This window comes from Pelophylax lessonae (genome assembly GCF_965119305.1).
Source record: "Pelophylax lessonae genome assembly, chromosome: 6".
NCBI lineage: Eukaryota > Metazoa > Chordata > Amphibia > Anura > Ranidae > Pelophylax > Pelophylax lessonae.
The window spans coordinates 235,320,939-235,337,825 of NC_138773.1; the positions used below are offsets into that span (position 1 = coordinate 235,320,939).

The 16,887-nt window shown below is 43.5% G+C and overlaps 1 protein-coding gene across 2 annotated transcripts in view; it reads left to right on the forward strand.

Annotated features, from left to right (window-relative positions):
* The window catches only part of PDE1A (phosphodiesterase 1A), a 430,190-nt gene that overhangs the window by 386,621 nt on the left and 26,682 nt on the right, over positions 1-16,887 (forward strand). For both annotated transcript variants that reach the window (XM_082262401.1, XM_082262402.1), the window contains exon 13: positions 4,274-4,461. In XM_082262401.1, coding sequence (XP_082118527.1) covers positions 4,274-4,461 — 188 coding nt within the window. The remainder of the gene's footprint in view (positions 1-4,273; positions 4,462-16,887) is intronic.

Consider the following 16,887-nt stretch of genomic DNA (forward strand, 5'->3'; position numbering starts at 1 on the left):
TTTGTCCATTTGTTAGCGTGCAATAAAAAAAATAAGCAGGAAATGTATTAAAACAGTGTACCAAATAAAAGCCCTATATGTCCCTCTGATCAATATAAGATTAAACCACTTCTACAATATGCATATTGGTAGCCTTGTAAAGATGCCCCATGAAAAGATTTCTACATGGCATAGTGAACCGACCAGGTCATGCTGGGTCGATGACATCACAAGAGGGGCAGAGTCACCCACTGACATCATCGGGTGACTCCACCCTGTCAGACGGTGGGGCAGGCAGTTGTTTTTCTTTTTTTGCGTCCAGCGGTGTGGCGGACGGCGTGATTAACGATGACTCTACATTGAGGGGGACATTGTTTTTTTTTTTTTTTTTAATAAAGGAATTTTCAAAAACTCGTGTAGTGTCTTTATTCATTTATTACACCTTTTCGTGAATTGCTAGGGGTACTCACTTATTACACCTTTTCGTGAATTGCTAGGGGTACCCCATACTCCTTCACATAGGGGGGGGGGGGCCGGGATCTGGGAGCCCCCTTGTCAAAGGGTGTTTCCAGATTCCAATAAGCCCCCTCGCCCGCAGACCCCCACAACTACAGCCCAGGGTTGTGGGGAAGAGTCCCTGTCCCCATCAACATCGGGACATTCGGACCGAAACAAATTGCACATGTCTAGAGTCAACCTCCACCACAGATATTTTATGTGGTCATACCAGAACTCTATAACCTTCAGATTATAGAAAGGCCATATATGGCGTATGTTTTGTTTTTTTATTAAAGATAAACTAAAATTGCAAGGTCCTTGCCCTTTGAGAATGTAATTTTTGATTAAATTAATCAGGACAGAACTAGCTGACATTGTCAGGCACTGGAAATGTCCCTAGAGATGGAATTAGGTCAAATTTCGTATACAATGCTCTTTTATCTCCTGCTCATGTGAGTGCAATTTTTTCTGTCATAAAATTCTTGGCAGATTTAAACTACATTGAGCATGGGTCTCCTGCTCTTCTTTATCTGAGCATGTTTGCGGGGGAGGGGACTTGGAACAAGACTAGATTGCTAGTGGTACCATATGTGAGGAATTTGGGAGTGCTTTTTGGACCACGTTTGTATACAACAAAGGACCGAAAGTGAGCCTGTGACAAGCCTGCAACCAGTGGGTGGTTCCCAAAGAATGCCACTCTGGTGGTTCTGCATAACCACCTACACCATACATGACCTTTCTATAACCTGAAGGTTATACAGTTCTGGTAAGCCTTACTTGAAATACCTGTTATGGAGGTTCACTCACTGGCATGGGATACACTTTATGGTCTTCAAGTGAACTTTGTAATTTAATAAAGCACAGCACAATATTGTTTACTGATTAGTATGCTATGGTAAATATTGCCTAGTGTGCTTGCAGCTAATGTTCACATTTCTGACAGTTTCTCACTTTAGGTTTTTGATTAAGGCTCCGTTCATATGTAGGCGTTTTGGGGGAGTTTTTCTGCTCTAGGATCAGCTCTCAAAACGCCCAACAAGACAAATCCTATTCATTTCAATGGCCCCTGTTCACATCTGAGCGTTTTGACGCTGTAAGCAAAACGCCCAACGCTCAAAGTACATGAGCTTCTTTTTGGGCAGATTACAGGGGTTTTCCATTGGTTTCTATTCAATCTAAAAACGCCTGCACAAAAAACGCCTGTAAAAACGCCTGTAAATCACGGTAAAAATCCCTGTAAAATTGCTGTAAAAATTGCGGTAAAAAACGTGCGAAAACGCTACGCTCAGGTATGAATGTAGCCTTAGTAAAATTAAGGGATACAGGACATGCTGTATATGCATACGATACTCAGGGATGTATTGGGCTGATCCAACTATATTCCACCCATAAATCTAGCAAACCCCAATTGCTTAAAGGATAGCTACATTTTTGTGGTAAAAAAAATAGCAAAAAAAAAACAGCATATACAATTGGTACACAAGCCATATTGTAATTGACTGCTATTAAAAATTACCTTTCCTTTCCAATCTGCAGCACTGTAATTTTTTGTAAAATTCAGTGCAATATGGAAACCTGGAGGCCCTCTGTACACATTTATTGTACAGAACTTCCCCATAAATACAATTTCCTGCTTGTGTGTTTGGCTCGCTGATTTTCCCAGAAGCCTGCACTAAGATACAAGTCAGCTTTTAGGCATCCTCTGCAGCAAAATTTTCATTTTTGGTGAGATATTCCCAAAGGGTTAATGGCTTCTAAAGGGATGCAGACCCTGCAACATTCCTCATTAGAACACCACAAGTGCCTCAACTGACTAATAATGAAAAAGTAACTCCTATTAAGATTCACTTTGCACATTGACATGATCAAACAAACCACTTTTCTTCTTCGGAGGAGAAATGGATAGGAATCTAACAAAATTAGTCACAATTTTTGCAACATACATTGATTACCCAGAGGGGATTGTTTTTTTCTCAACAAAAAGTGGAGTTACTCTTTATGCCTAGAAATGAAGCACAGCTCAATAGTAGGTTTATACTATGTGGAGCATGGGCCTCTTTTCTCTAAATGTGGTCATGGGGGGGGGGGGGGGGGGAGGGCTTGGAGCGAGACTAGATTGCTAGCGGTGCCATATTAAGAGGAATTTGGGGGTGTTTTTTTTGGGCTACATTTGTATACAGCAGAGTGCTTAAAGTGAGCCGAGGCCCCTAATTTTACCACAAAAAAAGTGGGAAAACTTATTGACTCGAGTATAAGCCTAGGGTGGGAAATGCAGCAGCTACTGGACCCAACTGGACCGCCACGAGACACAACAGGGGCTGCGGGTATGGTACAGTAGATGGCGCAGGTCATGGTAAGGGCATGGCATAGGTGATGGTACAGGCATGGCACAGAAGATGGTATAGGCATGGCACAGATGATGGTATAGGCATGGCACAGATGATGGTATAGGCATGGCACAGGTCATGGTACAGGCATGGCACAGGTCATGGTACAGGAGATGGTATAGGCATGGTTTAGGTGATGGTACAGGCATAGCTCAGGTGATGGTACAGGCAGGCATGGCACAGTATGTACAGACATGGCACAGTAGGTATAGGCATGGCACAGTAGGTACAGGCATGGCACAGGAGATGCAGTGCTGCGGGCATGGTACAGGTGAATGTCCTGTACCATGCCCGCAGCACTGCATAAGGAAATGCAGGAGCTGGAGGAGTCTCATTTACCTGTCAGTGAGGTGCCTTTAAATTTAAAAATCGCGCCGCCTGGTGCCAATACGTCACCGCGAATGCGTCACCGATGCTCGGGAAAGCCAGTACACGTTCGGCTATTCCCGGGGCATGCGGCGCATGTGCGGTGACACGTCAGCGCCGGGCGGCGCCATTTTTAAAAAGACAGTGACTCGAGTATAAGCTGAGGGGGGCTTTTCAAGCATGAAAAAACATGCTGAAAAACTCGGCTTGTACTCAAGTATATACGGTACCTATCTTATTTTACAAAAAAAAAAAAAAATAGTGGTTTATTTCTTTTAGATATTTTTGGAAAGCTGATATTACTATTAAAAGGAAATCCAATGTGTATCACACTGATTCTAAGCAATGCAAAAGTGCAAAAACTTCCACTGTTACGGATGGATTACACACCAGGATCTTTTATTTCTAATGCTTGAGACTGCTTACCATAGGCGTGCGCACAGGTTGTGCCGGGTGTGCCTGGGCACACCCCAATCCCCCCATTTGCATTCGTTTTATCCAGGGATCACACCAGGTGGGTGGTTGGGGGTGCCAGTGGCCAGTGTATATGTCCCATTATATTAAAGGCTAGATTCAACTTTAGGAACACTTTACACCAGTGTTTAGGGGGTAACTTAATATGCTCCTAATCAACTGCCTCCCACCACCAGAACCTCCTCCCTGTGACAGCAGGTGGCACTCACATGTGTGAGCTTTGGGGTGCACATCCTAATGCAATAGGCTGCACACACCTATGCTGCTTACATTTACAATATTAACCCTTCTAGAGTCATACAAATCAATCATAGACTTGTAATATTTTGCTACTGCTGGCTTGTAAGAAATATACTTGTGGTTAGTGATGCGTTTGTGCTGCTAAACCATTATGGGTTAGAAACAAAGAAGTCAAGTTGCCCCAATTGAAATACCCAGCCACCAAAATTCTGAAGGATTGTAGACACGCACATGTTGCTATAATCCTGTTTATTTATTTCTGTTGAAAAGGTCATTTGGCAATCTACAATCGAAGTAGGAACTCCATTAAAAATCTATTTCTTTTCTAGTCTGAATAATTCTGAATCTGGCCGTGGTACAGACACACAAAGAAAGCCCAGCATGCGAACATCGCAGACTGATGGAGGATCTGTAATGGAATATTCTTTGGCAACTGTGGACTTACAACATTTCAAAAAGAACTTGGTTGAAGTAATTCAGCAGAACAAGGAAAGATGGAAAGAACTGGCAGTACAAGGTATGTCTGGACTTTACAGCAAGCTGATGCCCAAAGAAAAACAAAGTGGTTTGCTTTTTCAAAAATATAATACAGCACCAACTTTATGTTTGGAAATCACTTTACATATTCAGGCTTATTCAGTGAAGCAATGCTGACCGCAGTAGTAAAACAAACAGCACAATAACACATTGCAGCCAGATTTACCTTACTGTAAGATGCAGAGGACATTGTAGATTTAAGTTAGAAATTTGTATTGTATTCTTAGTATTGTATTTATTAAAAAACCGGCCGACATTTGGCCTGTGTGTACAGCAGCCAATCTGACAGAAGCTTTTCGGTCGGCTTCTATCGAAGAGTCATGACCGAAAAAGGTCTGCCGACTGGCTTCTACCAGTAGTCAGGGTCCTCAGCCAATGGCTGAGAGCGAGCGCTGACCAAAGTGTTCGGGCAGGGGGCCACCCCCCATCAACCCACTGGGCTGAACGAAAAAAAAAAAATAGTAGTGTGTACAAGGCTTAAGGTACATTGAGCTTAGCGTGTTTGGGAGATTTGTAGTCATTTTTTAGCATTTCTACAGGCATTTTTGTGAGTTTCTGAGTCTTAAACATTTTTTTAATTTTAGCTAACGTAAAGCTAGTTACCAAAAAAAAAAAAAAAAAAAAAAGGTGTAATTTTTTGAGCTGCAAGCAAGCAAGAAGTCAGGTATGAACTGGCACAATTGAAAACCATGGAATTTTGAATGGTAAATATTTTGGAGCTTCAAATCATAAAAACAGGGCCTAAAATGGAAAAATAACCATTTAAAATATTTTGAGACAAGGTTTATATGAATTTCATCAGGGAAAATATTTTCCTATTGGATCTGCTTAGAAAAATCTGAATCCTGGATAAACATTGTGTGAATCTTGTGTGAAAACATAAATAAACTCCTTAACCACTTTAAGACTGGAAGGATTTGCCCCCTTAATGACCAGGCTGTATTTCGCGATTCGGCACTGCATTATTTTAACGGACAATTGCGCGGTTGTGTGACGCTGTACCCAAATAAAATTGATGTCCTTTTTTACCACAAATAGGAGCTTTTTTTGGTGGTATTTGATCACCTGTGCAAATTTTTTTTGCGCTATAAACAAAAAAAAAGAGCGACAATTTCGAAAAAAAAAACAATATTTTTTTCACATTCTGCCATATGACATTCTCAAGAAAAAAAAAAAAAAAAATCTAAATTTTTTTAACATTTTAGGCCAATTTATTTTCTACTACATATTTTTGGTAAAAAAAAAAATTGCAATAAGCGTATTTTGATTGGTTTGCGCAAAAGTTATCGCGTCTACTAACTACAGGAAAGATTTATGTCATTTTTATTGTTTTTTTTCTTAAAAGTAATGGCGGCGATCTGTGATTTTTTGCGGGACTGCGACATTGCGGCGGACAGATCGAACACCTAACTTACATTGGACACTTTTGGGGGTACCAGTGACATTACTAAAGTAATCAGTGCTAAAAAATATGCACTGTTACTGTAATAATGACACTGGCAGGGAAGGGGTTCACCCTATGGGTGATCAATGGGTTAAATGTGAGCCTAGGGGAGTGATTCTAACTGTGGGGGGGGGGCGTGGCTTGTGAAATGACTATAGAGACATGTCATCCTATATATAAGGATCACATGAGCTCTGTGATCATTTCAGGGAGAAGAACGGTTAGCTGTGTTTACAACAGTTGACCGTCCTCCCTCAGCGGGGAGCGATCACGGGTTTCAGGAGGCAATCGGAGCCGCCTGACCCATGCATCGGCTTCCCCGATGCCGTCTGGGGGCGGTAGCGCGCTGCGGGTGGCCAACGCTTGCCCCCTAGCTTCCCGCGTGCGACTGATGTAGGTCTACGTCGATTTGTGCAGGAGAGCCACCCTGCCGCAGTAAAACTGCGGCGGGTGGTTAGGAAGTGGTTAAAGCAGATCTTCACCCTCTGAATAAACTTCCCTCCTATCCTCTCCTCCTCTCCTCCTCAACACGAATATTTGTCGTTGTTTAACTTTTTTTCATGAAAAGTATCCAGCCCTGCCCCTCATGCAGTGGCGTAGCGTGGGTTGTCAGCACCCGGGGCAAGGCAAGTAATTTGCGCCCCCTAACCCGTGGAATTTTAGCAGTACCTGAGTCTTTTCCACTAGAACAGTATTAAACCCCTTACAAAGTATTGTATATTAGGAAAATACTGATGTAATTAAAGTAATACCAGTGTACTCAAATTTATTTTCATTTGTTATTTTATTTTATGGAGAGTAGTGCACATAGTAGCTACCTACATTGTCAGCCCAGGGTGGTGGTGTGTCCCCCAGGAGGTGCAGGAAGATGGTGGCCGGAGACGTAAAACACCGAGTGGAAGTCCCCTGGGCCTTGCACACATCACCCCAAAACCTGCATCTTCCTATTTCAGATCACCACATATCCTGCACCTTCCCCCCTTGGATCAATCTGGATCACTTTACCATCAGACCTCAGATCACCTCTAACTTCTGCACCTTTACTCCTCAAATCAGCCCAAACACCCCGATTCCTACATCTTTACACTTCCGATCAGTCCCAATTCTTGTACCTTCACACCTCAGATCAGCCCCAATTCCTGCATCTTCACACCTCAGATCACCCCAATTCCTGCACCTTCACACCTCAGATCGCCCCAATTCCTGCACCTTCACACCTCAGATCACCCCAATTCCTGCACCTTCACACCTCAGATCGCCCCAATTCCTGCACCTTCACACCTCAGATCAGCCCCAATTCCTGCACCTACACACCTCAGATATGCCCCAATTCCTGCACCTTCATACCTCAGATCACCCCAATTCCTGCACCTCCACACCTGAGATCAGCCCCAATTCCTGCACCTCCACACCTGAGATCAGCCCCAATTCCTGCACCTTCACACCTCAGATCAGCCCCAATTCCTGCACCTACATACCTCATATCACCCCAATTCCTGCACATACATACCTCAGATATGCCCCAATTCCTGCACCTTCATACCTCAGATCACCCCAATTCCTGCACCTTCACACCTCAGATCAGCTCCAATTCCTGCAGATTCACACCTCAGATAACCCCAATTCCTGCACCCTCACACCCAACACCAGTCCCTATTTCCTGCACCTGCACACCTCAGATATGCCCCAATTTCTGCACCTTCATACCTCAGATCACCCCAATTCCTGCACCTTCACACCTCAGATCACCCCAATTCCTGCACCTTCACACCTCAGATCACCCCAATTCCTGCACCTTCACACCTCAGATCACCCCAATTACTGTACCTTCACAACTCAGATCACCCAAATTCCTGCACCTGCGGGAAAATAAACAGATTGGCTGTGTGCAGGGGAAGAGCTGCTAAGCTGGATGTCCCATGGCAAGCCTGAGTGTAGTCTGAGGATGTGGAGAGGAGCTTACCAGCATTCGTGTAGGGTTGCGAAATGGTACACCACCCCCTAGATCTGGTTATCTGCTGCTTCAATTTTGGCTTATGCAAGCCAAGTGAGGTGGGTGGGAACAGAGGCAGGAGGGCAATGAGGTGATCCAAGCTGTGCTTCCTCTTGTGCCGGTCAGCTTTGCTGTAGTGTGGGAGTGTGTCCCAGTGATCCCTTGCGTGCCCACAAAAATATATGCTGGGGGCCATTTCTGGCACGCATGCTGGGGGTTGCCAACCTCTGATCTAGAAGTTCCCAGTGTCCCCTTGCAGACAAGGGGTATGTTCAGATGTACCATTGCAAGCCCATCCTGTCTTGGCTGGTCGCTGGTTCTCCTCCTATTCCTTCTTCAAGGGAACTAAGGGTTGGGCATGAATGCATTGTTTGCCCTTTGTCAACAGCTCTGACATGGAAAGCTGTGTAACATCAACTAGTAGTAAGTCACAAGGTGAGAGGCTGCAGCAGGGGATGATCTGTGTCATACATTTGTGAACACAGCAAAGAACGGCACAGGCACCAGGAATTACATGATTGTGTCATCTCTGAGCTGGAATATCTGTCCAGGAAATAGATTGTGACCCTGGATGATGCCTGAACAAAGGTGGCTCTGTCCTTTCTGGAGAGAAAATCAGATGAATGCAATCTCAGGGGGGTCCTGTGATCTCTGTGAGAGGCAATAAATATCTGGATGTGTTACAATGACACGAAACTTAGAATGCTGCAATCAGTGTGAAAAAAATACATTGCATGACAGGTTCTCTTTAGCAGTATAAAGTGACAGCAGTCTCTTCTAGTCAGGAACATGCAGAAAACCTGTCCTGAGAGAATTGTGGGAGAGGCAATTCCTGACTGCCTCTGAAAGTGCTCCCAGTAAATGCTCTCAATCTGGCTGTCTCTGAGTGTAACATGTTCTGCAGACGTAGATTCCTGATTACATGGACTCAGGAATCTAGTAAACAGCAGTCTGCAGAAATGTAGAAAGAGTACGCCCAGTGACCAGCCACTAAAATAGGATTGTGGGAAGATGTGTCTCCCCCCCCCCCCCCTTTTAATTCAATGTCCCAGTCATTGCTGAGCCTGCTCCTCTCCATCCAGCCTGACTCCAGCATGACAGTTTACAGCCACCACTCACCTGGGCTCTTCTTTTCTCCCATGCGGAGTGCAGTGGACAAGATTTGGAGCCTGAAGACCGCCCAGCCATCAGTGAGTCCTGGACTCCGCCTGCCCCCAAAGCAGCACATGACAGAGTGCAGCCAATCACAGAGGGCTTCAGCTAAGCCCAGACAGGCAGGGAAGCACTAGCTTACATTATGGAGAGCGGCGGTGTCAGGGAGCACAACAGGGCACACTCTGGAGTCAGGATGGCAGGAGTCAGGACTTTTCTGCACCCCTCTAGATATTGCGCCCGGTGCCACCCACACCGGCCGCACCCCCCACGCTATGCCACTGCCCTCATGCTTGTCACTTGCCTAGGCAAATGGCATGCAGTCCTCGCTGTGCATTTCACATAGGCATAGAGGGAATAGCCCTTCATTCACAAAGGAGGAGGGGAGAAGGCCTAAAACCACATCATCAAGAGGCCAGCTGGCTGAACCTAGAGGAACCAGCAGGCCTCTCGATGATGTCACCAACAATATCCTAGCATGAGACAGAGGATCTCAATGGGACAACGCTGGATCTTCTGGCTGGGTGATTTTCTGAACTTTGCAGAAAACACCACCTAGTAACCAGGAGTAAGAAAAACAAAATGGGATGGATGAAGATTCATGTTATGTGTACATGTTTATTTAAAAGTTTTAAAACTAAAAGACAGTTGGACAGCTGGACAGTTGCCCTGTTACCTACACTGACCAAAATTGCCTCCTCAGTAGCCCTCTCTAATTTAGCAGCTTTACATTGTCTCTGCGGGTTGCATTTCCATAACTATGGCTAAAATAAGGACACCACCTTTTGATCCGGAGAAAACCATTTGGGGTGTGGGGTTGGATCATGCTAAGTTTACTCTGGTGTAAGCATCCCTCAGTAGATGTTGCTTAGTCAAAATCAGCATGTCAATGTGATAAAACCAGGTTTTTACCAGAATTATAATAAACAAATTTCTTCCTCAATTTGTGAACTAAGGTAGCTTTTAACTTCTCAGTCTCCTTTTGCAAAATTTCATTTTTCTATTCTGCTATTTTACTGTAAAATACAAAATTACATTTCTGTCACAAAACAAGATATAATACAAAAATAAACAATGAAAAAATCCAAAAACAAAAAAAGTCTATTTATGAAAAATTAAAAAATAAAATAAAATTGAGGGAAGGAGCTAATAAGAGATTAACTAAGGTTTGGCTGCAACTTCAGTAAAATAAAATGTTAGCACTTGCAGGTTTGCTGGAACTGACAAATGAAAGGACAAGTTGTTGCTTTGCACATTAATCCAAAAAAAAAAAAAAAAAAATGTATTGCACAATTATAATATAGAGCTATCAAATTGACAGCCTTGTCCAGCAAATATATGGCTGGCATTTTGGGGAGTTCCAAACTAGACACTTTGCATGGCAGCTGAAGAACCGTTCTAGAAAATGAGCAATCAGGGAAAGTCAAACCCTAATAAAAAAAAAAAGGTAATAACAGGTAACAAAGGTAATAACAGGCACCTTGCAGTGTCTGTTTTGGACAGCACTTTGACTTTTAAAATTAAGTACAAATTTACTCTAAAGAGTGAGAGTAGAGGTGGGTGAGTCAATCATCAGTGGTACCAGAATGCCTGTGAGAATATGTGACAGGAAAAAGGGACAGTAGTCAAGAGGGATATGATGAAGGTGCATTTACCAACACATTCTGCATGATAGAAGGACAGATTTGGCAAAGGCTTTCAAGCTGATGACTTGCAGAGATTTATTACATGTTTGCTTAGATCAAAAATAATTTATGACCACTTACTGAGAATTTCTAAAGCCTGCATTTACTGTTTGTTCCTTGAGCAAAGATCGGCATTGGCTGCCATAGTAATACGCTGGATCATGTCCAATAGCAATTAGATGGAGTTGGTAACCGGGTTTACACTTAAGGTGGACCTTCTGAAGATATTTTTCATACTACATGCACATATTCTAAACCCTTACAGGGGTAAAAAGGGATCACAGTACCCCTTCCCCCTCAAACAATGTTTTTATCTTCCTCTCTCCCCAGAAGGATGGAGTCATTTATATTCAGGTATTATTCACATCCACTATTCACTCCTTGGGCCAAGTTGTTGGCCCAGGAATGGCACAATATTATAGCCTATTTAAAACCCAGCTCCAGCCACAATTTCTAACAATGTTTTGTTTTTTGGGCTGTTCATGCAATCCTATCCTGGTGACAGCTGCCCACCCCATTTCTTGTACAGGAGTCATGGGGACAGGAAGTGAGGGTAAATCATCCCTAATGGGTCATAGAAGTAAAAACTGAAAATTTAAATCTTCCGCACTAAAACTTAAAAGAAGTAAAATTCAGTATCCATTGATAACATTGTAAATGCTAAAGAAGATCACATTTTTCATCAATACCCAGGCCTAGTTTTGTGAAAAGCTATTGCAGACTAAGGCCATAGATTTTAAAGCAGTAGTAAAGTATAATAAAAAAAAAAATCCAGTCCTCCAGCAAGGTAATGGCATAATGTGTTAGTATGCATTGCATTCTAGCACATTATGAAAGACTTACCTTAAAACAAAGCCCTCCAGAGGAAGCGCGGTCAAAGCTGAGAGGGCTTCCATCTCCCCCCGGTCTTCCTTCCGTTTGTAGGCTCCGGCTGTATGAATGGCCAAGCCACAATGACGTCACTCCCACGCATGGGCAAGGGAGTCATGGTCACAGCACAGAGCTCTGGATTTATGGCACGTTCACTTCCAGTCAGTGCGCAATGTGCCGGTGACATCACCAGTTGCAAAACATGCAAATATCTCCCAAATGGTGCATGTTTAGATGACTTTTTTAACCTACAGGTAAGCTTTATTATCAACTTGCCTATAGATAAAAGTGACTAGACAGATTTTACTATACCTTTATTTAACCACTTGCCTACAGTGCACTTTCACCCCCTTCCTGCCCAGACCGATTTTCAGCTGAGTGAGAATTACTCAGTCATGCAACACTGTACCCATACAAAAAATGTGGCCTTTTTTTCACACAAATAGAGCTTTCTTTTGATGGTATTTGATCAATACTGGGTTTTTTTATTTTTTGTGCTATAAATAAAAAAAGACTGAAAATATCGTGAAAAAACACATTTTTCTTTGTTTCTGTCATAAAATTTTGCAAATTAGTAATTTTTCTTCACAAATTTTGGCCAAAATTTATACTGCTACTTATCTTTGGTAAAAAAAACCCCAAATAAGTGTATATTATTTGGTCTTTGTGAAAGTTATAGAGTCCACAAGCTATGGTGCGAATCATTGAAAATTGATCACACTTGCTCACACCTGATGTACTGAAGGCCTATCTCATTTCTTGAGACACTAAAAAGTCAGGAAAGTACAAATACCCCCCAAATTACCCCTTTTTGGAAAGTAGACATTCCAAGGTATTTAATAAGGGGCATGGTGAGTTTTTTGAAGTTGTAATTTTTTCCCACAATGCTTTGAAAAATGAAGATTTTTTTTTTTTTTTTTTTTTTTTTTTTTACAAATTGCCGTATTAACAGGTTATTTCTCTCACACTGCACATGTATACTTGCAACTACACCCCAAAACACATTCTACTATGCCTGAGTATGGCCATCCAAGTAGCAGCGTCCGGCATTCTAGGAGCATAAATTACACATATAATTTCCTGACAACCTATCGCACTTTTGAAGGCCCTGGAGCACCAGGACAATGGAAACCCCCAGAAAATGACCCCATTTTGGAAAGCAAACAGCCCAACGTATAATTTTTGAGGCATAATAAATCTTTTGAATATGTCATTTTTTTCCACAAGTTTTTGGAAAATGTGGAAAGAAAATGAAAAACACATTTTTTTTACACAAAGCTGTCCATTTATGCAATATTTCTAACACATAGCATGTACATAGCAAAAATTGCACCCCAAAATACATTCTGCTATTCCTCCTGAGTATGGCGATACCACATGTGTAACACTTTTTCACAGCCTGGCCTATTTGTTCTGCGCACGAGCTAACGGGGACAGGGCGCTTTAATTTTTTTTATTTTTTTCCTATTTATTTTATTTATTATTTTTTTATTTTTACACAGTTTAAAAAAAAAAATGTTTTGATCATTTTTATTCCTATTACAAGGAATGTAAACATCCCTTGTAATAGAAATAGGCATGACAGGTCCTCTTTATTGTGAGATCTGGGGTCAAAAAGACCTCACACCTCACAACTACACTAAAAAAGAAAAAAAAAAAAAATTGTTGAAAGAGGAAAAAAAAAAAAAGCAAAAAAAAAAAGCGGCCCTTTAAACCGATTGCTAGGCAACGTCTTTTGACGTAGCTCCGGTCCTCCAAGACCATAGAGTCGAGTGAGGGCCATCTTGCCCTCACTCGACTTCCTGTCTCTGAGGATTCGGGACCGGATAGTTTTCCCTGCTGCCGGCGGGTCCGGTAAGCTGGGAAAACATCTGGGACGCGGCAGGAGGGGGGGGCACCTCTTCCCCTGCACCGTAAGGGTAATTCCACGGCGAATCCGCCACTGGGACCACCCTTATCTGAAAGCCGACCGCCCGCCGTTTCAAAAAATACCGGGGTTATGGGGGCTATCTGCTGCCATAACCCCAGTATTTAGCTTTTAATGGCCGACGCATATAGTCGTTAGGCGGTCAGTAAGTGATTGCATGTATATGGCAAACAGGTGACGATGACTGATGGGGTGACAGGTGACAATGAATGATGGGGTGACAGGTGACAATGACTGATGGGGTAACAGGTGACGATGACTGATGGGGTGACAGGTGACGATGACTGATGGGGTGACAGGTGACGATGACTGATGGGGTGACAGGTGACGATAATTGATGAGGTGACAGGTGACGATAATTGATGAGGTGACAGGTGACGATAATTGATGAGGTGACAGGTGACGATGATTGATGGGGTGACAGATGACAATCACTGACGGGGTGACAAGTGACGATGATTGATGGGGTGACAGGTGACAATCACTGATGGGGTGACAAGTGACGATGATTGATAGGGTGACAGGTGACGATGACTGATGGGGTGACAGGTGACGGGCGATGGTCACTAATGGGTGACAGGTGAAGGGCGATGGTGCACGGCGGTACTGATGGCAGTCTCTGGTGACCGGTGAACTTTAGGCTACGTTCACATGTGAGCGTAGCGATCGCGGGCAGAATCACTGCGATTCTGCCCGTGATCCAGAAATCATTGCAAATCGCAGGACGCCTGTGCGTTTCCCGTGATTTGCAATAGCACCCCAAACGCTGTGCGATGTTGCTGCGATTTCCGCCTGCCGAATCGCGGTAACATCACGCAAACAACGCATGACGCCCCAAAGAAACTCTTGTACCTTTTTTGGGCATCATGCGATGTTTGCGCGATGTTACCGCGATTCGGCAAGCAGAAATTGCGGCAACATCGCACAGCGTTTGGGGTGCTATTGCAAAAAACGGGCAACGCACAGGCGTCCCGCAATTTGCAATGATTTCCGGATCGCGGGCAGAATCGCGGTGATTCTGCCCGCGATCGCTGCGCTCACATGTGAACGTTATGGGTGTCAATTTCTGGGCACTGATGAGGTGACTGTTGGGTGACAGGTGACATTGGGGGGGGGCTGAGGACTGTGTGGGGACCTTTATTAGTGTGATTTTACTTTTACAGGTACACAGAGCAGTAACTCACTATTTCTAGCTCTTCTCCCCTCACATTGGAAGCTGTATGAGGGGAGAAGAGCTAGTAACAGTGAGTTACTGCTCTTTGTTTACATTTTGTGATCGGCTGTGAATGGATTCACAGCCGATCACATAGTAAACAGTCACTGTCAGTGACTGTTTACTACTGCCGGGGACAGCTGTGTTCCTACGGAACACAGTGCCACCGACATGACCGCGCTGCGCGCTCCCGATCGCGCATGCGCGGTCATCTCCCGGGCGCCTTCATTGTGATTGGCTGTGTCATTGGAACACAGCCGATCACGTGGGAAACAGCCATGCCCATTGGCTGTTTCCCCCCTGCCGGTGACGGGGGATGTCCCGGGGACAGCCGACACCGGCAGTGCAGGCCGGCGCGCACGCGATCGCGCGCCTGCCCTGCATTCCTGGGATCACGTCATATGACGTCTTCCCAGGATAATGGTCGCACCGCTCCGCCGTCAATTGACGGCGGGCGGGCGGCAAGTAGTTAATTTAAGGCTCCATGTACACGGGACGTTAAAAGTCCCTTTGAATGCTGGAATTTTTAGGACGTCTGAAACGTCCGTTCAGTCGCGTTTGTACCCGCGTTTAGCGGGCGTTTAGGGGCATTTGCGTTTAGAACCGTTCCTAGAGGTCAAAAAAATTATTCCCCTTTAAAAGGGAAAAACGCGAACGCTAAACGCGGGTCATCGCGTTCGGACGCGTTTGTGCGTTTGAAACGCCGGGAAACACACGTTCGAACGCAAATAATTGCGTTCTAAAAAAAGTCCCTGAACGCAACTGCCTGCAAATGACTGTAAACGACCTGGTGTACATGGACAAATAAGATAAAATGTAGATGGGTTCAGGGGCTTCTGAAAAAAAAACGCCCAACTGCTCCTAAACGGCCATTTCCAGTGTCCCGTGTACATGGAGCCTAACGAGCCGAGCTGCTGTCCTATATGTCCATTCAGACATGGAGCCGTGGCTTTGCCCTGCCCCTCTCCCTCCTCATTGGCTCACTGACTTCGATTGGCAGGAGCCAGACACCCGCTGCTGTCTCAGTCAATGAGGAGGGAGAGTCCAAGGACAACCAAGGCTCTCGTGCAACATCACTGGATCGAGATAAGGCTCAGGTAACTATCAGGGGGTTGAGAGCGGCTGCTGCACACATGTTTTTTCTTTTTTTTTTATCCAAATGCATAGAATACATTAGGATAAAAAACCTTCTTCATTTAGAACCACTTTAATATCCCAATAAATGTAGTTTTAAATGCAAGCAGTGCAAGTAATTCAATTTGAATTGACATCAGCGTGTTTTATTTCCTGTACAACAGGGCACAGTCTGGGACAGGGCTAAGCCTAGTACATGGGCTGAATGACAGACGGCATCGGCCGGTTCAATAGAAACCAGCCGACATTTGTCTCTTTTGAAAAAATACTTTACCGCTTTGTTTGGTTACTAGGTAGTTGTAAAACCTTGCAAAAATTAGAAAATATTCATTAATCTTTATATTGTTTGTGTACAATATCATGTGTTTTATGTACCAGTTTAGAAAGCACACATAAAATGACCACGTCTGCAAAGATGACATTTATTGATTCATTGAGTTCCAGTACAATAAACATAACATCAGCAATAAACTATATGGCCACCATAAAACTCAGGAAACAATAAGGACAGAGACTGCATACAGAGTTTATTAGTCACTAGGATGTGATCATAGTTAATATTAAATCAATACTGTGTCTGTAAAACCCATTCTAGTCTATATTCCTGTGGTCAAAATACATGGTCTCAAGGAAAAAGTAAACTGTGTTTACTTTTATTTAAATATTTTCTAGTAAATGTAAATTATTTTTTTTTAATATCAGGGGTTTATTGGGTTAATATGCTGATAATCATGATTATTATAATGGCATAGTAGTTATGACCATGGTGAATAATAGTATTTTCTTGGGAACTTTCTATGTAGTTCTATACTATCACATTTAACATTGTCTTACCAATTCTTTGTTCTCTACTGAAGTGCATTGCATAAGGGATGGATTGTAAATGAGTAAGATGAGCTGCTGCTCTGTGAAAATATATAATTCGCTATACTAACCACTAACCACGTGTCACTCGTTGGAATGTTATAAATGGGCTGGACGTCACGCG